The sequence below is a fragment of the Pogona vitticeps genome, chromosome 1 (assembly GCF_051106095.1).
Source record: "Pogona vitticeps strain Pit_001003342236 chromosome 1, PviZW2.1, whole genome shotgun sequence".
Taxonomy (NCBI): domain Eukaryota; kingdom Metazoa; phylum Chordata; class Lepidosauria; order Squamata; family Agamidae; genus Pogona; species Pogona vitticeps.
In genome coordinates this window covers 62,544,136-62,568,528 of record NC_135783.1, presented here as the reverse complement: position 1 = coordinate 62,568,528, position 24,393 = coordinate 62,544,136, and the positions used below count along the sequence as shown (strand labels likewise).

The window sequence follows — 24,393 nt, the reverse complement described above, 5'->3', positions numbered from 1 at the left end:
GGACAGTACAGCTGGTGGTAAAGGCTTATGGATATTGCAGTCCAAGGTTGGGAACCACTGTTATACAACATTTGTTATTGGGCTCTTAAACATTTCTGCTTAAATTGTCTTCCTCAATGTCTCATTCCAGGAAACATCAGCAGCATTAACCAACATTAAAACAGGAAGAGAACGCGTTCTTGAGTGATGGGGTTGACTTTGGCCAGAGAGAAGCACTTCTAAATTACTCTGTTCCTTCAATACGCTATTGACAGCCTTTATACATACAATGCTTCTGATGCTCTCTCACACTCAATGCCACCTTCAACTATACTACCTAAATTCCAGCTATATCTCAAATATGAAGATTCTTAGGATGACCAAGCAATCACAACCACATTAATATCAATCAAGGAAATTAAAGTAACATCCCCATTTTGCAGAACATTCTCCTTTTTCCAGCTCTAATTTTTTGCTACACTCCATGAATACTGATAACCACTGGTGTCTTAAGAGTAAGAAATGCTCAAAGTCACGATACTGTCTATTCTTTACTGGTCATGTAAATGATGATGGGTAACCAGCTCTATTCCTACAGTTCACCATGGATTCCTATGGAAATATGTCATAAATTGTGAAAATAATTTTATGTCAGGAGCTTCAGTTCTGTTATAACTCTCATTCCTGCTATTAACTGCTGTGATTTTGTTATTGGTGGGGTTTTTAAACCCTATTTTAAAAAAATCTTCCCTCAGAAATTTGTCTGGCTCCCTCACTGGGTGCTTTTAAGAGCAAATTCAAGGCCTTTAGGCAGGCCTTCCCTCCTGTCAATATCTAATTTATTTATGGCCACTTTCAATTGTATTAATGTTGCTGTTTTATTTTATTTGGATTGTTGTTAGCCCCACAGAGTAGACTTCAGTCTAGATGGGCGAAGTATAAATTAAATAAATAAAAAATAAAAATAATATGTTTAAAACTAAATAAATTATTTTAAAAATCATGAGAACGAGAAGTTCTCAGAGTAATGTACAATCTGATTTTGTTTTGCCAGAAGTTCTTCTCAGGTTCCTATGAATTCCTTACACTGAAATGCTGGAGTGAGACCACATGAGGGTGCAGCTATACTCTAAATAACATTCATATTTTGTGTTTTGGGAAATGACTGTATTGTTTGCTTCACAGAAGTGCAGTGCAGTGTAGTTACAAGTTAAACAGATACATTTGCCTTCTCTTGCTTATGTTCTCTTGGATGGCCAGAAGAAGAACCACATGTGTACTACTAATCATAACAGCAGACATTAACCTTCAAACCAAACACACATACAGTACAAAGGCTATCTTTCTAACTCTTGAGTTATATGAGCACAACAGTGTTTATAACCAGGGAAATAGGTTTGTGTATGTACACTTAGAATGTTATTGTACTTATGTTCCACAGGTGGACTTACCAGAGGCACCTGACTGACCATGGTGGGAACAAAATGAAGACAGCCTTTTGGTCTAATCTAGTAGGGCTCTTATGCCCAGAATCTAATGGAATAGTCGTAGGAAGAGAAGCAATTGTATTAGCAGAAGAAGGACAGGTGAATACCCTACTCCACCCAACCGCCATGCCCTCAAGATCTGCACCATATGGCTAGGTATATGTCTGGGCCAATCAGAGTATCTCAGCCTAAATGTAATCTTGAAGGATTATCAAGAAGCATCAACATGCCACCCTGAACATTCTAGAGAAAGGAAGGATTCATATGTATGTGACATACTGACAGAACAGGTTGGAGTTATTCAGATACTTCATCATCAATGGACAGTAAGTTGAGACAAGAACATAGTGGTAGCTGGCAATTTAAAAACCCCTTAAACATTTTGTGCATTCTGGAAAATGTGGTGATTTTGGTTACTATTATCAGACAAACTACTTCACTTGGTATGCCAGTAATTTCTTTCAAAGAAAGAAATATTTTTGTTCTAGTATGAGTCCTTTAATTGGGAGATTAATAATAACAATTATGCACTGTCAAATCAATTCTGCCTTACGGCAAACTTTTTCAGAGGTTTCCAGGTAGAGAACACTCAAAAATGGTTTACCATTCTCTCCTTCTAGGTTTGTCCTGGAACTGTGCAGCTTGCCCAAAGCCACACAGGCTGGCTCTACTTGCAGAAGGCACAGTGGGGAATGAATGAATGAATGAATGAATGAATGAATGAATGAATGAAGTATCTCTTCATTAAAGATCCAAAATGGAAATCTGTAAGGTTGTAATACATCATTCATGGAAAAACAGCCACAAGGAAGTGGTAACTTCAGCAGGCATCAATCAATGTTAACTTGGCATTAATCAGAGCCAGTGGAACAGTGAGATTTCTGGCCATCATTTTGGCAGGCTACAAAGTAAAATACCATCTATTTTGAAAACACACTTGATATGTATTCATAGACCAGAGCTTAAGCTAAGCCCTTCCTGTTTAGTAAAAGTAGAAGCAACCCAATGTATCTGGAAATAAGGAATGTCTTACTCACTACAGCATCTGCTGGAAGATCCAAACTTGAATAACCAGTTCTTGAATGCCCCTAATGCTTCACGGTAAATATTTAACAGTAAACAAATCAGCAGTTTATATGCTTGGAAAGGTTGATCTGCTGTGCTTCACAGGCAGATTTGTGTAAAATGATACCCTGGTTGAACAAAACTTTTATTTACTGTAAGCCAAAGCTATGAAGTGAACCTAAACAAAGATTTTAAGATTGCTTTACATTTTGGTGTCCTTCTGAAAAGGATCTGCAAATCAAAACAGGGCAAGAAACTCACTACAAATAGAGCTATGTTTATTAACCAAACTTTAACCAGCTAAATTCATTCCTAAAGTTCAAAGAGATCCATTCTGGGGCACATTCATACAGCAATTTCCCCCACACTCCTACATAACACACAGAAAGGAACATGAAAACTCTGCCTGGTAAAAATGGTAGTAGGAAAAGGAGGAACCCAATCATCCTACAATTGCCCTGCCCACACTGACCAGCATGAGCTTCAAAACATGTTTCCTTTGATGTATTATGAGGATCAAAGGTGCTAAATTAACTTTTAGCTGGAACTATACAGACATGTCTTTAGAACCAACAGGGACTGCACAAAAAATAAGCAATTCTACTGTAATCCAAAAATCCCTGCTTTAAATCTCACCTTTGCAATGGGTGCACTCAGTATCACTTATAAACACCTCACACACAAAAAACCCTCCCTCCTTCCCATGTGAAATGTAGGAATAAATCTGACTTCTAGGGTTGTTGTAATGTATACTGAAACCCTGAAGTGCCATATAAAGATTATTGCTCCTCTTATGAAAAGTATACAGCTGCAGAATTAAGCATTGTCTACTTTTGAAATGCAGAGATATCTCAAGCCCATCCATTCCCAGATCCGACTGAAGTTCAAGAATTTACACCTCTATATTCTTCTTACCTAATGGGGCATGCATGCATTTTGCATGTGAGCAGAAATGTATGCAGGCACAAAGAGTCCAGTGAGTCAGGCTGCAATTACACTGAGAAGCTGAATTGGAGCGATTCAGTTTTGCTTTGGCTTGATTTGCAGCGTATTTTATGCTTTTATTCAGATTAGATGATCACACAGAGAAAATGGATTATTTTGGTACCATTGTCCACACCGGCCCCTCAGTCTGATGTGGTTTGATCTGCACTGCAGCCCTGCTTCCTTTGACCCCACCCTCCGCTCTCCTTGTAGGTTTCATTGTAAAACCAGTGGGCTGCCTGAAGTGCTTCATGGCATAAGAGAATAGGGGCAGTTTGCCAAAGTTCTCCATAGTGTACAAACATACACACACATATTGCAGGAACACAGTAGTGTGCTGTAGTTCACTGGAGTTGTTTCTGTTTCATACTAATTTTTATCTCTTTTTTTGGTCCATGCAGAAGTAATCTTGCGGTAAACAACGTATCAATTCAATGAAAAGATGTAGTGCTAAACTCAGTTGTTGTTTTTTTAAAATTAAAAATACTGTACTTTGAGGCAATTAGGGAGAAAGATCACGGAGGTGGGTATTCCTGCTGTCCAAAATATCATGCCCAAATTAGTATGCCACCAGAATATCACCCATAGTTATGTCCCCAGTCCTTTTGAAAAACAGAACAACAGATCACAGGGAGAAAACACTGTTCAAATTGCTCCAGCTAGAGGGGAAAAAAGCCAGGATCACACCGCACTTTTGTAAGGAAGCTCTAAAACCCACACCAGCTTAGGAGCAAGTTGGATAATAAAAGTGTGTTGTACTCCTCATTTCAGCACTGTTTTTTAAAAAAGCATGTGTAGATCTCTGTGTTTTGTAAATAAAAGTGAGGATGAATACTTGGCTAACTAACCACCCACCTCAATTTCAGCCTGCTCTACAAAGTATGGCCAACTATGGCTCTAAGCCCTCTCCTCCTGTGCTTCGTACCCACCTTCATTCAGATGTAAACTATTTTTCCACTGCTTGGGACGGAAGGAACCCCTGCCTGTATATTTGGATCATTATCTAATCCTATGTTCTGGGCACCACCTGTATCATCAGTCATGAGATGGACAGCAAGTGAGGAGAGATAGTTAATGGTAGCATAACATTTATGGTACTTCCTCCCTAAGGATGGAAAGGTGCCTGCTTCCTGGTAGCCTGCCACCTACTTTCAGCATCAGCCAAAGGCCTTTTTATTTTCCCATGTGTTTAATTGTTACTATGACTTTACTACTGCTAAGCGTCATCTTTTTTCTTCTACTGCTTTTAACTGTTTCTATTGCCTTGTTATAAAATATAGACAATATTTACCTTGAGCAGTGACACAAAGACCTTTCAAATAAATATATGGGACTACATCCAACTGGCTATATTTTAAAACAACACACCTTGTTGAATGGATGAATGCCAAACAGTGTCTTCCACCAGGACAAGACTCCAGCTGGACAATCTGAAAGTTACTTAATAGACTTTGAAACGAAGTAGGAGGATCAAAAAATAATTAAGTAAAATGGGGCAACTTGGATACAGGACAAATTTTCTGTGACTGTGGAGAAATTCAATCAATGCAGCACTTATGTGCATGTAATTTATGCTCCATCACATGGACAGAAGAAGATATAGCAAATGGCTGATATGATGCTATTCAAGTAGCCTGCTTCTGGACAAAAATAGTGTACAGTATGTTAGCATTTTAATTTATTTTTAATTTTTCCTATATTTCATGTATGTCCATAATTTTAAATTGTGCATTACTCAGAAAGAAAGAAAGAAAGAAAGAAAGAAAGAAAGAAAGAAAGAAAGAAAGAAAGAAAGAAAGAAAGAAAGAAAGAAAGAAAGAAAGAAAGAAAGAAAGAAAGAATGAATGAATGAATGAATGAATGAATGAATGAATGAATGAATGAATCCATCTGGTAACTTCAACTAGATGAGATCCATTCAATCAATGGAATTTACATAAATGTTATTTTTTTAAAGGGTCCCCTCTAGCTGAGCCCACAGATGAATTTAGATTGTAGACAAAATGTATCGTGCCATACAAGCCCTTGATTTTCTCCAGTCTTCCTACTGGCCTCCCCCCAGAAAAACCTTGGCAAACAGTAAGGCAAGGCAGACAGACAGATACTGGGAGGGAGCAAAAGGATAAGACAGGCAGGTGCCTATGCCATCATGTACATGTTGCAGGCTCCCTGCTGCCACACCCAAACCTAAGCAGCACCTGCCACTTAAGAGTGTAAGTCACCTCTTAATAGCTATAAGTTAAACAGATAAACATTATCTTCATTCTCCGTGCAGTCTTTTTCCGATTAGCCTGAAGAAAGAATGCCTTTCAGGCTTTCTATTACATAGCTGTTATATACCAACCTCACCAGAAGTTAGGGTAATATTTAACATGGAATGCTAACTCAACTACAGCTGCCAATGCCTACATCAACGTTTTCTATCGTTTCTATCATTTTAAATTCTGATTAAGAGCACATTAACTAAATACAGAAATTTTCTTTAAAGGAGCTCTTGGAAAAGTTAATATTTGGCCATGCTATCTGAAAGATTCTAGGGACTGTAGATCAAAAAGGGTTGTACTGAAGTCAATGCAGCTTATTCCCTGATCAATTTATTTACCATAGCAGAGTAACCATATACACACTTTCCTAAGAGTAACCTCACTGGGACTTGCTTATGAATACGTTATGTCTAAGTCTGCACTGACAAATGCCTGTCAATGCACATCTATCATTCACTCCTAACTGTATCTGACTGTGGTTGCTGTTCTTCTAGGGTTTGTTCAGAAAGATCCTTTCACTTTGTATATATATAAAAAGGAGGAAAGGGTTAGACTCCAGAAGAGGTGCTTTCAGTGTCTTCAAGAGTTTATACATATCTGGTACCTATTAATTTAAAACAGCAATACTTGTGCAATACTGAAAGCTGATTTAAAAGTTCTTTGAGTTTTAGAAGTATTTGTTGTGTGGCAATTGGGGGATATGCACCCCTATGAAGCTGTTTGAAACATAAAATATAAGAAGACTCCCGGTGGCTCAGTCCAAAGCCTTAGCTAGTCTAATATCTTGTTCCTCAGAGCAGATATGGATGGGAAGCCTTCTTGCTTTGTTGTTCTCTCTATAGGACCAATATTCAAAATGAACTGCTTCTCATCCTAAAGGCAGCACATAGCACCTATAACAAGTAGCTACTCATACTAAACTCCAACCTCTCTTTAAAACCATGTATGTTGACGAGTGCCATCATCATGCCTTTTTGTAAGCGAATCCCACAGTTTAACAAGTCACTCTGTGAAATACTTCTTTCTGTCTGTCCTAAACTTCCCATCATTTCATTTCCCACTGTTCAATTTCATCCTCAGTTCTCGTGTTGAGAAGGATGAACAAAATTTTCTGTTTCCCTATTTATTAAACTTTTGAAAAAGTACAGCACCTGTCAGTACTATTAGTATTTCTAATTGCCTATTAGAAAGCAAACCTGACCGACACCCAGAAGTTACAGAAATTTGGGGAAAGTATTAAGAGATTAGAGTGGTGTTTCACGGTACTGGTATGTTCTCCAAACAATTAAAATATCCACACTGCGCACCAAAAGTCAAAAAGAAATCAAAATACAAGACAAAAGACTCAGAAAGTGAGGAGAGAAGGAGTAAAAGACAAAAGGAAGTGGAGTCAAAAATCCCACGAAAGATGCTAGACACTTTGAATTGTTAATTTAGATTACTATAACAATAACATTTTCTAATTGGATGCGATCAATATACAGTCACGCCATCCTAGATAAAATCAGGAAGGAATACTGCACAATGACATCCCTACGGTTTGTTTTGTTTATTTATTTAAGAATATTTATATCCCAATTTTCATAGGATTGAAGAGTCTCTATCATTTCTATGGTTTATGCCAGCAGGATCCCTCCCCACACGACATTTATGGGTGGTAACCGTTTTAGGAAATACATCTAACACTTGTTCACTACTCTACTTTTCCTGCACCTATTCAGGCTGGCATAATCAAGAACAAAACTAATGGGGAGAATTTTCCAGTGACCACAGTAGCTTTTCCTTTTACCACGGTACAATAAATGGCTTCTAAAAATTGTTTGAGAGCATTTCCTTGACTGACCTGTGGTGATAAGATGTTATTTATGTCATTAATTAACACAAAGACTTTTTGAATTGTGGTATGCACAGACTTGTTTCCTCTACTTTCTGGTGTTGAAATGCTCTAAAGGGAGAACAGAGTTAAGAATACTGCTGTTCTTGGTGATACTTATCTGCTATTTTACTCCAAGTTATTTATTTTTAATGCACTTTCTGTATGAAGTATACTACACGTACTTAAGTATTTACCAGCTAGGAAATGATGGCTCTCATACAAGCAGATCTGTGTAGGTATCTGAGCACTTTCACACATATACTATAAGGTCTGAAGCAAAGTACAGTGGGGTCTTGACTTGAGAACTTAATCCGTATTGGAAGGCGGTTCTCAAGTCAAAAAGTTCTCAGGTCAAATCTGCATTTCCCATAGGAATGCATTGAGAACCATTTGATCCGTATCTGCTCTTTTCCGTCCATAGAAACTAATGGGAAGCTGCTATTCCGCCTTCGACCACTAGAGGGGGATATTTTGTTTATTTTTTTTCTTAGGTCAAGAAAGGTTCAGGGAAGGCAGGGAAAAGACAGTCCAGGCAATCCGAAGACTGTCTCCCAATCCACTCTCTAAACGCTGGGAGGAGTGAGGAAGCAGACAGGCACCCTTTTCACTGGCCAACAGTTAACTGAAAGTTCAAATTTTGCACTTTCCCTGCCTCCCACGTGGGTTTTTTTCAGTTCGTAACTCAAATCTAAGTATGTAAGTCAAGTCAATATTTTCCTATGAGAGTGGTTTGTAAGTCAAAATGTTCTTAACTCGGGCCGTTCTTAAGTCAAGACCCCACTGTACGGGGGATTCTTCACATTTTTGCCCCAGCAGTTGATACACATGACAGCAAGCTCCACAGAACCAAAACACAAAATTCTCTGGAATATTCCAGTTGGGGGCAGCATCAAACACATGGAGGATGTAGGAACAGTCTTTCATATAAAAGTTGTTTCAGAAACCTATATAATAAAGACTCATACTGTGGATGAAATCCTACTGCATAGATTTATGCCTGTGGAAGCTGATGTTGTCAACAGCTGGAGACTATTATTGCTCCCTCAAAGTCCCTTCTGATCTGGGGAAGTGTTTCTGAGTCTCTGAGGGAGGGGACTTTAATAGCCCCCAAACCATCACCAATGCTACTGCCTCTTTGGTAATGATTTTGGGGCATTGTAGGTTCCCACCCTGTACCAAGGCTCCCAAAGGTTTTTGCAGGGAGCCTTGGACCTGGGGGAGGAGGGTGGAATAAGAAACTTTTAATGAGTGATCAAAGATCATGGCCGGTCACATCATCAGCTTCCATGGGCATGAAGTTACGCAACAAGGTTTGGGCCAATATGTCAGTTATTCATGTTCACACTGTCTTTGCTTTAGGCCTTCCATGGTATGTAAGCCATAAAACTGGGTAATTTAAGGTTTCTAAAAATTAAAAAGCATGCACGATACATTTTTTTAGTTTTTAGAAACCTTAAATACCCAGCTTTATGTATTTCTTACTGACAACACGAAATGTTCACTTTTAGTTAGGAGCCACACGGATTTGTTTATGTTTGTTTTCTCTCTTGCGTTATGAAGATGTCATGCTAATTCTGCTCTGCACTGAAATTCTTTTGACAAATTCAGCAGACATAAATGCCAAAAGCCACAAATAGAGTTGTTTCTTGGCAGTAGGGAGAACAAAGCAGATACTGACAGGACACAGAAAGCAGGAGGAGTACGTTTGGAATCCCCGTGCAAACAGACCACTGGAACAATGAGAAAGGGCACAGACACACGACTTGCGAGTGGGTCACTTACCTTGTTATCAAGCAAGGGAGTATTTGAAACAACACAACTGTCAGTTCAAAGCAACCGAACATTCCACAAATACAGGTTGTCTGTTTGGTAAAGAAGCCCCACCTACTACTCAAACTTCCTTCCCTCTAAATAGCTTTATGCCTGAAGTGGCTAAACAGGCAGGCATTAAAAACACACCATGTTTACCACAAAACAGAATGGCAAGTCCAGGGTAAATTTTAAACAAAGGTGGTGTTACATAACAGCACTGATGTTACCTGTCTGTCATGGGTTTGGAGGGAAAGTTCCATCCTATGGGGAGTGGAAGGCGGGACATCAGGAGGAGGGGCTGTACTGTATAAATATGTGATGCCTGTGTGGTGAAGAGGAGATGCTGAGACAGACTGTGAGACACTGGGTTGGGACGAAGCAGCAGCTGGGGAAGAAGAAGCTGTTGTGGGAGTCTGGGTGTCTGACAGGGTACTACTGTGTGTCAGAGTACCAACCTGATAAGTTCAGGTGTCTGTGGGTTAGCCAGAACTGATGGGTTCAGGGTCTGTGCTTTAAGTTAAAGGTTCTAGGTGAACCAAACTGTATGCTTGTGTGTGTGAGAATAAGCCACGTTACTTTATTTTATTCACCTGATTGTTTTATTTACCCTGTTTGTATTTAAAATAAACCTTATTCTTTTGTTGTTTAAAAATCCATCCCTGGTCTGTGTGACTTATTATAGGGAATGGTTGGTGGCAGCTTAGTAACTGTGTGATAGATCCCAGTAGGTCTGGGTTTGTCACATTGATTGGTGTCCAGCGTGTGGGATACGACTGGTCCAGTTGTCCAGTGGTCCAGCAAAGCCTTGGCAAGTGTGCCCAGAGCAAGGGGGGTCTAGTCAGGGACAGTCTGAGGCGCGTAGGTAATCTTCTAGGTGTACCTCACGGGGAGGTGCGCTAGTAGAAGAACGTGCCAACTGGGGAGACTTAGATTAAGGTGCTCTGAGGCAGCCTAGTTTTGGCGGGAAAAAGCTGAGGCAAAACTGCGTAGTAACAGTGATCTAGATTGCCAGCTGAGAGGCCCAGCAGAGGGGGGTAGGCTCTGACTCGATACTGTTGCAATTTAAGTGCTGAAGAACAGCAGCAATCTCTAGGGAGAGCTGGTTCTGAGGCAAAAGGAAAAAAGTGGTCGTTTTATTTTGAGGCTTGACTTTTTAAAGCAGCCTGTTCTGAGGGGGGGGTTATGCCCTTGACTCGAAGCCAAGTAGCAGAAATGAGTGAAGTGAAAGACCCCCAGATTGACCAAGGTTCTGAGGATGAATTTGGCTCAGTGCAAGGTGACAGCACAGGAGAGCAGAACCCAGAACTTAGAAAAATACTCATAGCCCAACAGCATGAACTGAGGGTGAGGGAAATGGAGGAAAGGGAAAGAGAGAAACAGCGGCAATTTGAATTAGAGAGAGAGAGAATGGAGAGGGAGGAAAGATTGGAGAGAGAGAGAATGGCGTTTGAATTAAGAAAACTGGAAATGATGAACCAGAACAATAATAATAATAGGGATTCTGAGGGAGGCCAACTGTCTAAGGCTGACCTGAAGAAATTCCCTGTGTACCACAAGGGAGATTGTCCTGAGGTGTTCTTTTCCTTAGTGGAAAGAGCGTTTGTGGACTTCTCAGTGAGGGAAACTGAGAAGATGACCATCATGCGTTCTTTAATCAGTGGTAGCCTGGCTGAGGTTTATGCCGAGATGCCTGAGGAACGGATGAAAGATTTTGCAGAGTTTAAAAAACTGGTGTTCGCAAGACATGGGATAAATGCAGAGCAGCTGAGACAAAGATTCAGGTCCCTCACTAAAAAACCAGAACAGACTTTTACCCAAGTGGGGGCCCAATTGGTGAGGCTGCTTGAGAAATGGCTATCGCAGGAGGGAGTAGAGACCTATGAGCAGCTTAAAGACTTGATAGCCCTGGAACAGTTCTATTCAGTCCTGCATGGGGAATTGAAATTCCAGGTGAGGGAAAGGAAACCGAAATCTGTGGCAGCAGCCGCAGAGATCGCGGATTTTATCTCCCAAATAAGAAAGCCCTTGGGTGAGGGGAAATCTGTGGGTAAACCCAAAGAAACCTACAGCAAGTACTCTCAGGGACCAGGGAAAAGCCAGCAAGGGGGAGGGGCCCATGGTGAAGGGAAGCCCTCAGATATGAAACCAAGACCTCAGATTTTGGAGGGAAAACCAAAACAAGATGAGAGAGAATCAAAATACACCAGAAAATGTTATTTCTGTCAGGGAAAGGGTCATCTAATTTCAGAGTGTCAGAAATTAAAGCAGCTAAAAGGAATGGTGCCTCAGGATTCTAGTGGGACCAAGCCAAAAGCTGTGTTCTGTGTCCAGAAAGAGCAAGGCTCAGTGTCACAGAGGGAGCCTGTTGCCATGGCTACTCAGTCTGGGACAGCTGCCTCTGCTGATCAGGCTGAGGAAAATGGTCCTCTTATAGAGGTAAAGCGCTGCTTGCTGATAAAAACAGATTCTCAGTTGTTTGAGACAGCAGGGGTGGACGTAGGAATACTTGACCGTCAGTATAGGGGGCTGCGGGACACTTGTTCCCAAGTAACCCTGTGCCATCCAGATATTATTCCTAGGGAGTTTATAATCCCAAATGAGAGCATGAAGGTGGCAGGGATTGAAGGGCAGGTAATCTCTCTGCCAGTAGCAGAGGTACCTGTCAACTTTCAAGGCTGGAGGGGAGCTTGGCGGCTAGCGATTTCATCGACTCTGCCAGCAGCCGTGCTCGTGGGAAATGACCTGGCTGAACATGTGAAGAGGGTGCTAGTGATTACACGCTCACAAGCCACCACAGGGACAGTTCAGGGGGGTAATGATGAGCCAGAGACGGAAGCAGAGGGGAGTTCAGAAGCTGTGGTGGAAACCTTAACCACAGACAGCAGATTTGGACAAGAGCAGAAGGCAGACGCCACTCTCCAAAAGTGTTTTGAACAGGTGACTGACGCCCAGCTAACACCTGAAACCCCAGTGAGATTTCTGGAGAAAAAGGGGATTTTATATAGAGAGACCCTGAGGAATATCTCAAAAGGGGGAGATGGGATCAGAAGTCAGCTGGTGGTGCCTGAAAAGTATCGCCCCATGATCTTACAAAGGGGGCACTCTGACATGTTTGCTGCACACTTAGGGGTGAAAGGGCCCCTTGATTTGATCAAACAAAATTGGGAGCAGATCACCCAGGATGACCCACAAGACGTTGTAACATACATAGACACCTTGATGAATGACCTAAGGAGAAATCTAGAGCTGGCAGCAGAAAACCTGCAAGCTCAGAAGGTCAGGCAGAAAACATGGTATGACCACAAAGCTAGAGAGAGGCACTTTGACCCAGGGGAGGAAGTGCTTTGGCTTAGGCCCTGCAGAGAGAACAAACTGCAGCTCAAATGGGCAGGACCATATAGGGTCATTTCCAAGATGTCAGACCTGAACTACCTAATAGAGCAGGAGGAGAACCAAGCAAGGAGGGTGGTTCATGTGAATGCCCTAAAACCCTACTACAGAGGGGAACAGAGGGTTCTATTTGCTATAAAAGCAGCTGAGAGTGAGGAAGCGGAATTACCCTTCTGGGAGGGTAGAGGGGAAGTAAAATACAACCCAGAGGAGGTAAAGATCAGTCCTGCACTCACCCAAGACCAGCAGCAAGAACTAAAAATGCTGCTTAGTAAATATCAGCAGGTGTTTTCCAACAAGCCGGGGATAGTGAAGGGAGTGATGCATCGGATCCACACAGGGGATGCACCCCCGCAGGCAGTATCCCCATACCGAGTAACGGGACCCTATAGGGACAAGGTGCGGAAGGAGCTGGACGAGATGCTGAGGGAGAACATAATCGTCCCCTCTTCTAGTCCTTGGTCCTCTCCGATAGTCCTTGTGGACAAGCCTGATGGGAGCATTAGGTTTTGTGTCGATTACAGGAAATTAAACCGTGTAACCACTCCTGATGCCTACCCAATGCCCAGGCTAGACAACCTGATTGAAACCATAGGGGGTTGTCGGTTCATCTCATCATTGGACCTGGTAAAGGGATATTGGCAATTAAGAATTGATCCCAGGGATCAAGAAAAGACTGCCTTTTGCAGCCCTTTTGGTCTCTATGAGTTTCGAGTCCTGAGCTTTGGTCTCAGAAATGCACCAGCCACATTCCAAAGGCTGATGGACCAGACCTTGGCAGGGCTCAGTGACTTTACAGTGGCCTACATTGACGACATAGGGATCTTCAGTAATACCTGGGAAGATCACCTGATACACCTGGAGTTAGTGCTGCAGAGGTTAAGTGCAGCAGGGCTAACAGTAAAGGCCAGCAAGTGTCAGCTGGGTAGCCCAGAAATAAAATACTTGGGTCACAAGGTAGGGGGAGGAGTGATAAAACCCCTGGAGGCCAAAATAGAAGCTGTTCGTGATTGGCCCAGACCCAACACCAAGAAAAAAGTCAAATCATTTCTTGGGTTGGTGGGCTACTACAGAAAGTTCATCCCGAGGTTTGGCGAGATTGCGGCTCCGCTGACCGATCTGACGAGGAAGAAGACTGATGACAGCATCCCGTGGACCAGCGACTGTGAGGCGGCGTTCCAGAGGTTGAAGAAGGCGTTAATCAACTATCCTGTCCTGCGTGCTCCAGACTTCGACCGGGAGTTCATCATCTACACCGATGCGTCTAACAGCGGGGTAGGAGCAGTTCTGTGCCAAGAGGATGAGAATGGTGACCAGCATCCAGTGTCCTACCTGAGTAGGAAACTTCAAAAAGGTGAGAGACATTTGGCAACCGTGGAGAAGGAGTGTTTGGCCATAGTCTACGCGATCCAGAAGGCCAAGCCTTACATCTGGGGAAGACATTTTGTTCTGTGTACTGACCATTCACCATTGCAATGGTTAAAGACGATGAAAACCCACAATAGCAAACTTATGAGGTGGGCTTTGAACTTACAGGACTATGACTTTGAAGTGAAGGTGGTCAGAGGGTCAGTGAACTGTGTTGCTGACGCCTTATCAAGAAGACCTGAAGACTGAAGACGGCGAAAGAACATGGACTATATGTATATAATGAAAACAAAAAGTTAAAATGTACCTGGTTTTGAATTTGGTTGGTATTAATAAAGGTAAATTGATGTACTGTATATGGTAAAATGTTTAAATGCATATTTGCTATGGTTAACTTGGAGTGTAAGTATATGTAAGTATTATATGGTATGTATAAATGTTGTTGTGTATTTTATGCAGGTTGTTTTTTTGGTGAAAAGCACTTTTAGCTTTCCCCCTACAAAACAACTTTTAAAGAGGGGAGGTGTTACATAACAGCACTGATGTTACCTGTCTGTCATGGGTTTGGAGGGAAAGTTCCATCCTATGGGGAGTGGAAGGCGGGACATCAGGAGGAGGGGCTGTACTGTATAAATATGTGATGCCTGTGTGGTGAAGAGGAGATGCTGAGACAGACTGTGAGACACTGGGTTGGGACGAAGCAGCAGCTGGGGAAGAAGAAGCTGTTGTGGGAGTCTGGGTGTCTGACAGGGTACTACTGTGTGTCAGAGTACCAACCTGATAAGTTCAGGTGTCTGTGGGTTAGCCAGAACTGATGGGTTCAGGGTCTGTGCTTTAAGTTAAAGGTTCTAGGTGAACCAAACTGTATGCTTGTGTGTGTGAGAATAAGCCACGTTACTTTATTTTATTCACCTGATTGTTTTATTTACCCTGTTTGTATTTAAAATAAACCTTATTCTTTTGTTGTTTAAAAATCCATCCCTGGTCTGTGTGACTTATTATAGGGAATGGTTGGTGGCAGCTTAGTAACTGTGTGATAGATCCCAGTAGGTCTGGGTTTGTCACAGGTGGTCTGCCTGAAGCACTGCAAAAACTTCACTATTAGATTTTGCACACATTCTTTGAAATCAGCTCTTGTTAGAGCAAACTGCTTCCCTAGTAAAATATATGCAGTAAAATTAAAAGTTAATTCATCTTATGTATGTTCAGCGACTGGGTGAGGTTTGGGGAAAGAAGTGTTATATTTGTTCCCATGGCAACAACAGAATGGTTTCCTGCCAATTTTTCAGCTTCTTAAACAAGCTGAGCAACTTCTTCCCAATATCATTCTAAGATAAAATATGAATAAAACTCAGTGTGTTACTGTAGATCTCTGACATGTGTGGAATGCTGACAGTCATGGATGGATTTTGTGAATCTCAGCATTCAGTGGTACAAAGCTCTCCGTTCATTAGATATTTGTGAATGAGTACTAACAATATCATTTTGGTACTTCTAGCATTTCAGAGATTCCTGAGTTGACAGCACCATCCAAATGAATGCTATCATTTTTTGAAATTCAGAGTCTGCAATGGATGGAACCATACAAGCAACCTGAAGCACAGATTCAGGAGTACCTCACAGTCAGAGATGGAGAAGTTACATTTTTGAACAAAAGCTCTCAGTGTATCCCAGCCAGCATACCCACTTACCATGCTGTTAGGGTATTCAGGGAATTCTAGTTTCCAAAAGTAACTTCTCCCTTTATTGGCTATAGTCACATAGCATAGGAACTTCCTTTCATTTTTGACAAAGAAAGCAGCCACAGGCAATCTCCCCAACCCCACCCCACTTTTGAACCATGGATCTCAATGGGGATGAGTCCATATTTGGCAGAACAGGAAGTAATTCCTTCACTGGGAAAAGTCAGGGGAAAAGTTATATCCTCCTAACCACTGCTCATGTCTCTCAGACTCATGTCATTCTCTTGAAAACTAAGGAGACAACATAATTTGTTGCTGAACGTCATCATTATCACATGCCATCAAGTCAGTTCTGACTTATGGAGACCCTTTTCAGGTTTTCTGGATACAGAGTAATCAGAAATTATTTATCATTCCCTTCTTTGGGGGAGGCGGGGGGGGGGAGAGGCTCTGGAACTGTGCAGCTTGCCCAAGGCCACACAGGCTGAGTCTACTCAAAGGAGGCACAGGAGGAAAATAAACTCTCAGCCTCTGGGTCTGCAGCCAGATGCCTAACTCACTGAGCTATCCAGCCAGCTGCTAAATTTATAACTGGCTTTTAAAAATGACCTGTTTGTACCTCTATGCACAGGGCTGCTCTTTCTACCCTACCCTGGACTCTGCAGGCAAGGTTGCAACTGTACATGTTGCTCAACCACCCTAAGAGGGTGGCAGTGAGCTACACAAGTCAGGCCTGCATCGGAAGAAAAGGAATCAGGAGTTTACATAGTACTCATCACCTGGTTGCAGTGGATGGATGAGCAAGCTGGCAGTGACAAAGTGATGGAAGAATGAGTCTGAATCAGATGCCAGCGAGCAGACAAGGCACAAACATATCTGGGGGGCAGTGGCAGCTTCTAACCAAAAACTGAGGACTCTTCAGTGTGGGTGTAGCAGGACATGCCAAGCCTCTGGAACAGGCAGAGTGGCATATGAAGCCACTGCTTGCAATGTAGGATGTCTCCCCTCATATGTTTTGCATATGAAGCATAGGATTAAACTGGAACAATAAATCCTGATACTCCAGCCTGATTTTCCAAATATCTCTGAGTCAGAAAGGAAGCCATCCCTTGTTCATCTTAGGGTTACCATCAACATTACGTTAGCAGATGAGTCATGTCTGTACCTGCAAACCTGCAAGCTGAGCAGCTGATTTTCCCTGGAGGCACACAGCTTGAGCAATAAATGCATTCAAGTCTTCCAAAGAGAGGCTGTCCACCTAAAAGAGACAGAGTTGTTGTTGTTTTAAAGCGATGAAGCTCACAGCTATGAAAGATCATACAGTATTTCAGTCCCTTATCTAAATTCTTTGTTTCTGGAATGTCAGTCTCACACCAAGGCGTTATTCATGAGTATTTGTTTAATCCCAATCTGTGCAAGAGAGGCAACTATAGCTCTTTGGCCTTACTTCCACTGCCTCCACCATCTCTCAACAGAAGCTCGGTTTAATGTTTTCTCTTTCAGTTATCTCTGAGATTATATTATGACACTGTCTTGGAATATGCACTGGTTACTATAGAAATAATTGTTGTTAAAAATGATGCATTTTTCCCCTTCATATATTTATTTGGGGGCTTTAAAATTAGTTCAGAAGAGTTTACTTGGATTCAGCCCCTAAATGACTGCTTTTTCGTGGCTGACTTTGAAGCAGAACATTAACAAGGTGCAGTAAAAGATCAGCACAGAACATGCTTTGCTAGCAGCACACAAGACAGCAAGGTTCCATACAAACCTAGTGCTGTTTGTGTGGAGGTGTCCTTTATGGAATTTGGGTGTCTTTCCTTATTTTCCCCCCAAGGAAGTAAGAGTCCTTGGATCTCTCATTTGAGTGATCCTTCCATTCACACTGATCAATGTTTTCCTCATGTGGAAAAGGTCGAGACAGGCATCTGGGTCACTGGTTTACTTGTGAGCAAGGTTTACCCCATTTACCCATAAAGAAGGAGGCATCAGCAAAGGCATAAGGGGAAAATGTTGGGGTGAAGGTTGGGAAAACAGAAGGGAAGCAAAGTTAGGGAAATATTTAGAAAAAAGAAGAAGATGAAAACAGAGAAGAGAGATGGTCCATCCTTTTAATGTCACAAGCCACCGAATATATCCCAGGGCTGTCTCCTCAGTTAACGCCGCTCACAGCTCCATTTGGGTGCAAACTAGCTACCTGCATGGGCTGCACAAAGGGACAATTAGGAGTGTGCTGAGTTGTATAGAAAGAAAACCCAGAAGTGCTTACCTAGAGCTAGGCCAGAAAGAAGCAGGAAAGCTCTAAAGGGGCAGGATGGATTGATTGAAGTAGAAAAATGTATGGACACCGTAATTTAGTTTGCACCAAACTGTACCAGCAGTGACCCAAACAGTGATCTATATACCTGTCTAGACAGGCCCTCACAACGTTTATTTGCCTAAAGGTTTCATGGACTGCAACTCATCCAAGTAATGGGTTGCCTTGAAAGAAGACAGCTGCACTTAGCAAATGTATATGTCAAATGCATTTGCCTTACAGGTGACACAGGACTCTTAGTTGTTTTCATTTGATCTGAAGCTTATTAGTGGTTTCTGGGGATTCTAAGGAGCCAGGACAGCATGCTTACATTACTGGGGTTTGTTTTAAGCACTTCAAGTGCAAGCCATCAGATGCTACTTTAGCCCAATGTTTCAGCAACAAAAGATTGCTTCTCTGCTCTTTCTTAATTAACGTTGCTATTTCAAGCAATTCAGTTCTCAAGTGTGGAGGGGTGGGAATTCTTTCTTAGCTTTTTAAAACAGCTTCCTTAATGTTTTGATTAAGTTAGTAGGCAGATGGATAAAAAGATGATAGAATTAAAGCAATCTAATTTGAATGTGAGGTACACTGGCAGAAACAAAGACTTCCCCCTGACAACAACTGCCTTGCCTTCTTGCTGCAGGCTATGCGAATGTACACCGTTGGGAAACTGCGCCTTTTGGTATAAAAAGGGCAGCCAAGCTTTTTGTTGAATTTATTTATTTGTTTCATTTATAGGCCTCCTTTCTCCCAATATGGAGATTCACATGATTGAATGATATGAAGAATCATGCGCTTCTGATCGTGTATAGAATGTGTTCTCTTTCCTTCTGATCAGCTAGGGGAATCTCCTAGAGAAGAACGTGTGGTTTCCAAACCTGAGCCCTGGCACCTCTTTTTCTACACAGCATATATCACTCCCTATTTGAGGCACAAATAATGAAACTTGCAACAGTAGAATGTCTTGTTATAGTATCAGAACTGTACTTGGAGAGAAGCCATTTTACATATTTCAGTTCCTCCCCAAATACATATGAATGCAAAGCCTGTAAAACAGAGCTTCTCATGTCCTATTCTTCCTTCCCTGGACTATAAGGTGAAATGAACTTTAACAAGAGAATATAACAGGTACTCAGTGTGGTGTTATGGATAAAGTGATAGACTAGGACTCAGGAGACCCGAGTTCGAATGTCCAGCAATGGAAATGAATGAGAGTGGCAGGGAACTGGTAAAGCCCATCTTTAAACATCTCACCTGGAAAGCCCTATTAGGGTCACTATAAGTTGGTGCTAGTTAATAGCATACGGTATAAGACACACAGAGAAGATGCAACATATGAACACACAAGTTTTTCCAGTTTCCCCATCATCACTTTAAAAGGAGGAAAGAACTAGAAGTGGAACAGAAACACACTGTAATATAGACTCTACGAAACATCAGATGTTCTTCCAATATAAAAGTGTCCAAACACATAATCAAGCTTAGCGCAGTCAAAGTAATGTAACCTGCAATATGTCAGACAAATGACAAATAAACTGCAGAATACAGTACATTGCCTATATGTGTAAAAAAGCAACTTTTTGCAATAATTATTTTGCTAGTCCCCTGATCTCACACTAAAAGCCCAACCCCTTCCACAGCCAGATTCTAGACATCCATCCATTAACCAAACTGACAAAATATTTTGCCTGTATCTGTTGATATTTCAGTTATGGACAAAATGTCCCCCTTCCCTGCAGCCTCATAACAGTAATAGCAGGCACTCAGTTGTTTGTTTACTTTCTGTCGGCTTCAACACAGCAATATATATATATATGCAAGAGTAGTCAGGCAACTGTAGAGATGTAGGGGGGAAACACAGCCACAAAAAGGAAAATATCCTGAGGGGAGAGAGAAGGCCATAAACACAGACTGCACCCCAGCAAGGCACCTATCCTGAAACTGCCTTCTCTCAACTGCAGAATTTTATTGTGGGCAGAAAGTCCAGCTATCACCATCTTTCTTTTCCTTACATTCCTGGATTTCTTAAAACTTATTTTTCTGGCTTTTTAAAAAAAGAAAGTTAGTCAAGGAATAAACAACAAAGTAGGTCCTCGGCACCTTCCTCTATTTGGAGGCACTCACCAAAAAAAAAAAAAAAAAAAAAAAAAAAAAAAAATCACACTGCATATACAAGAGCTCTATACAAATTAGAAGTGAGTCATAATTTCAATATAGGAGATATTCCATAGAGATGCACATCCTTTAGAAGCTGTCCTTGAGATTACAAATTGAAGCATCCACTGCTGATACGTTTACGTATGATGGTCGCTGCCCTCCCAAGCATTTCCTGGAAACATTATATCATAGTTTTTGATTATACATAGCCACAATCCAGAAAATTGTTCACAGATACCAAGTGCCTAACAACCAATTTTAAACAGCAGCATGTGTTATACTGCACAGTGAACGGCTTCATCAGCAGTATCTATCTGTTTTGTAATTCACACCATCCATAAGTCAAGAGAGCATTATGTCAGTGGCTGCGTTTTTTTATTCCTTGTTAAGAAATCTTATCTACTCTATACAGCAGTTTGGCATTACAATTGTTAAAGCAATAGCTTGAGGCACACATATGCCAGGAAGCAAATCCTGTTGCACATGGGGCTTACTTATGAGTAGATGCATACAGAGTGTACTACAACTTCAATTGAACTGAAATAGATTTGAACTAACCCATAACAATTTGCTGTAATATTAATAGCACAATATGTTTTAACCTCTAGAGCAGTGGTTCTCAGCCTTGGGTCCCAGATTTTCTAGGACTGCAACTCCCAGAAACGCTGGCCAGCAAAGCTAGTGGTGAAGGATAAGAACATCTGGGGAAACAAGACTGGAAACCACTGCTCTAAAGCACTAAACATCTTAAGTTCTGGTTATCTAAAGGATGCTCCTGAAAATTTCAGTGCCTGCAGAGGCCTGTTTGATGTTCATGCAGAAGAGGAATTTCTCCTGCATTTCTCCCTTGAAATGCACCCGTCCTCCCCTGGAACTTCAGTTTCCACTCTTACGTTTTTTTAGGAAGAGTGCAAAGATGCAACCATTAAAACTTTTTTTAAAAAATTATTTTACTGTTTTTACTGTTTTTTTATGGTGACTATCTTGAACAGGAGTTCTTAGTAACTAGGCATGACACGAAAGCAATAATGGAAATACTGTCAGCATCAGCATCATTTTAAAGACAATCAACAGGATCACCCTCATGATTTTAAAGACTACAGTCACCAAGATCCCTCAGCCAGCATGACCACTGTGGGATTCTGGGTATGGTAGTCCAAAAGTGTTTCCAAGTTCTGCAAAAATGTTGTTGTTGCTGCTCCTGCTATTACATGCCACTAAGTTGCAGCTGACTTATGGCAATTCTAACAGTGTTTTCAACGTATGTGAGATGTATAAGGAGTGATTTTTTTCCCAGTGCCATCCCTAAATGAGTTTCCTTGGCTGAATGGAGATTTGAATCCAGGTCTCTTGAGTCCTAGTACAACACTTTACTGATTAAACTACACTGGCTTTGTGCACAAATATATTAATAAACAAAATAAAACAACAAGATTAATAAAATTAAATTAGTGTTTTCTTTACTTTCAGAACAAGGTAGATTAACAAGGAGCAGAGAGCCCTGATGGGAGCCTCCAGGGCCTGGAGGTCTTCTGCCATATCCTCTAGACGAAAGCAGGCCAGAAATGTGACTTGGCGACGCTTTTCAACCTCTGGCCCTCCAACAAGCCACAGTGATCTCAAACTCGGCGTGCCACCTACAAAAGAGAAATGCTGCAGAAAGGAATTTTGGCAAGCTTTTCTCATTGAGCTTGGACAGGATACAATCACTCCTGCTTATTTTTTGGGGTCTCCGAGAAGGACAATGCAAATGCCACAGGAAATCAAATTGAAGAAGAGAAAAAGATACAGCCATGGAGGTCCTTAACCACTGTCCATGTATTTTCACAGGGAGGAGATTGCATCATATAAGATTATACAGCTGCAAGATTTTGTTGGGATTTATCAAATTTGCATACCGCGCTGTGGTGGCCATATTTAAGAAAGATGTTGGGGCCCTCAGACTGCCTGCCCTATTTGCTTCCTTTCCATACATCTTTTGGATAGGCAATCAGGCATTACAAAAGCACGCACTAAAGCATTCACTTCAATCCTTTCTCCTCCCTCACCATAAGTCATTTTGTAACATGGCTCACTGCTGCTATTCCAAAGAAGCTGCAACTTGGGCACCCACTATCTTTCAGTGGAGGCGTCAAGCAGGACATCCACTCCTCTCTGAGACCCTTGCCCTGGGGCAATATTGCAAGGGCAGGGACAGTAAGGGGAATTCTTGGGAGAGGCAGCTTTGTATTGTGCTCATATATGACTGCAGCCTTTATCTATTATGCAGATGTAAAATACTATTGGAAGTAGGGAAGGGGAGACATCCTACATTGTAAGGTTTTTGCTGCTGAGTGCATTATGTTGCTGCATGATAGGTGCCTTCAATCATTTCAAAAGCAGTTGATCCTCATGTGTAAAGGAGAAATGGTCTTACTGGTCTTTGCCTTTTGGTAAATGTAGTGACTGGGAGTGGAGTCCTAACTCTCAGTAGGCACCAAGGGCTCCTATATGTGATAGAAGTTGCTGCTGGACAAGATAATTGTATTTTGTGTTGCTCCACATTCCGGGAATGTACATATCAGAAACAGTCCCAAACCAAGGACACCAGGATTCATTACTCTAATTGTGTGCCCTCAACTCAACTCTGATTTATGCTGACCCTCTTCAGGTTTTTCTAGATGGTAATCCCCTTCTACTATGGACACCCTGGAACTGTGCAGCTTGCTCTTCTGGGATGCACAGTGGGGAAATGAACTCCCATCTTCTGGCTCTGTAGCCAGATATCTAACTCACTCTGCTTACCATTTAATGAGCATAAAAGTACATAAAGTCATGACACGGTATTCCCCAATGAGGTGCCTTCTAAACATATTGGATTACAGCTCCAATCATCCTTGAGCCAACGAGATGGTTGGACAGTGTCATCGAAGCTATCAATATGAATTTGGCCAAACTCTGGGAGGCAGTGGAAGACAGGAGGGCCTGGAGTGCTCTGGTCCATGGGGTCAGCAACAATCATACACGACTCAAGGACTAAACAACAACAACAACAATGGTGTGCATGAATATATAATAATGCCACACTGCTTTGAGATATCTGAAGTTATTATTGGACTACTGCTCCCAGTATCTCCTAGCCAGTGTGGTCAGAAGGATCCTGGTTACTGTAGTCTTAAAAGGTAACATTTACAAGCTCTGATCATTACTATTCTCCTCTTAATCATTGCTCTCTTAGGCCATATCTTTTTGACAGTGAAGACAAAAAAGGAGACATTTCATTGCTACTTATGGTAACACTGTCTTTTCTCAATTTTGAACTGAGAAATACTGAATATGAAATGCAAAGACAATACAGTACTAGTAAACTGCTAAGCGAGGCACCACTGTATATCTTTTCATGTGACAACACTGAAGAAATAACACTTGGCTACAATGTAAAGCAGTGAGTATACAGCTTGTGTAACAGTGTAAATGTGCTGTCCCCTCAAAATAACGCAGCACACAGCTATTAATGTCGAAACCGCTGGCAACAAAAGGGAGTACACCCCTAAGTGACAACGTCCAAATTGGGCCCAAGTAGCCATTTTCCCTCTCTGGTATCATGAGCCCTTTTACTGTCACAAGTCTCAGGTGTGAAGGGGGAGCAGGTGTTATCGCTCTCACTCTCTCAGACTGGTCACTGGAAGTTCCACATGGCACCTCATGGTAATAAACTATCTGAAGATCTGAAAAAAACAAATTGTTGTTCTACATAAAGATGGCCTAGGGTATACAAAGACTGCCAAAACCTGGAAACTGGTCTGCAGCACGGTGGCCAAGCCCATACAGTGGTTTAACAGGACAGGTTCCACTCAGAACAGGCCTCGCGATGGTCAACCAAAGAAGTTGAGTGTCTGTGCTCGGCTTCATATCCAGAAGTTGGCTTTGGGAAATAGACGCATGAGTGCTGCCAGCATTGCTGCAGAGGCCGAAGGGGGGGGGGTCAGCCTGTCAGTGCTCAGACCATACACCGCACACTGCATCGAATTCGTCTCCAGGACTCTCGTCC

General features: G+C 41.8%; 1 protein-coding gene across 9 annotated transcripts in view; it reads right to left on the bottom strand.

Moving 5' to 3' along the window:
• The window catches only part of FAM120B (family with sequence similarity 120 member B), a 56,321-nt gene that overhangs the window by 11,505 nt on the left and 20,423 nt on the right, over window positions 1-24,393 (bottom strand). For 6 of the 9 annotated variants that reach the window (XM_020801211.3, XM_078383168.1, XM_020801210.3 and 3 more), the window contains exons 5-6: window positions 21,828-22,000; window positions 17,073-17,165 (exon numbers count right to left, since the gene is read on the bottom strand). In XM_020801211.3, the coding sequence (XP_020656870.3) occupies window positions 17,073-17,165; window positions 21,828-22,000 (266 nt within the window). The remainder of the gene's footprint in view (window positions 1-17,072; window positions 17,166-21,827; window positions 22,001-24,393) is intronic. The other 3 variants (XM_072993917.2, XM_078383169.1, XR_013540499.1) reach the window with 2 other exon arrangements.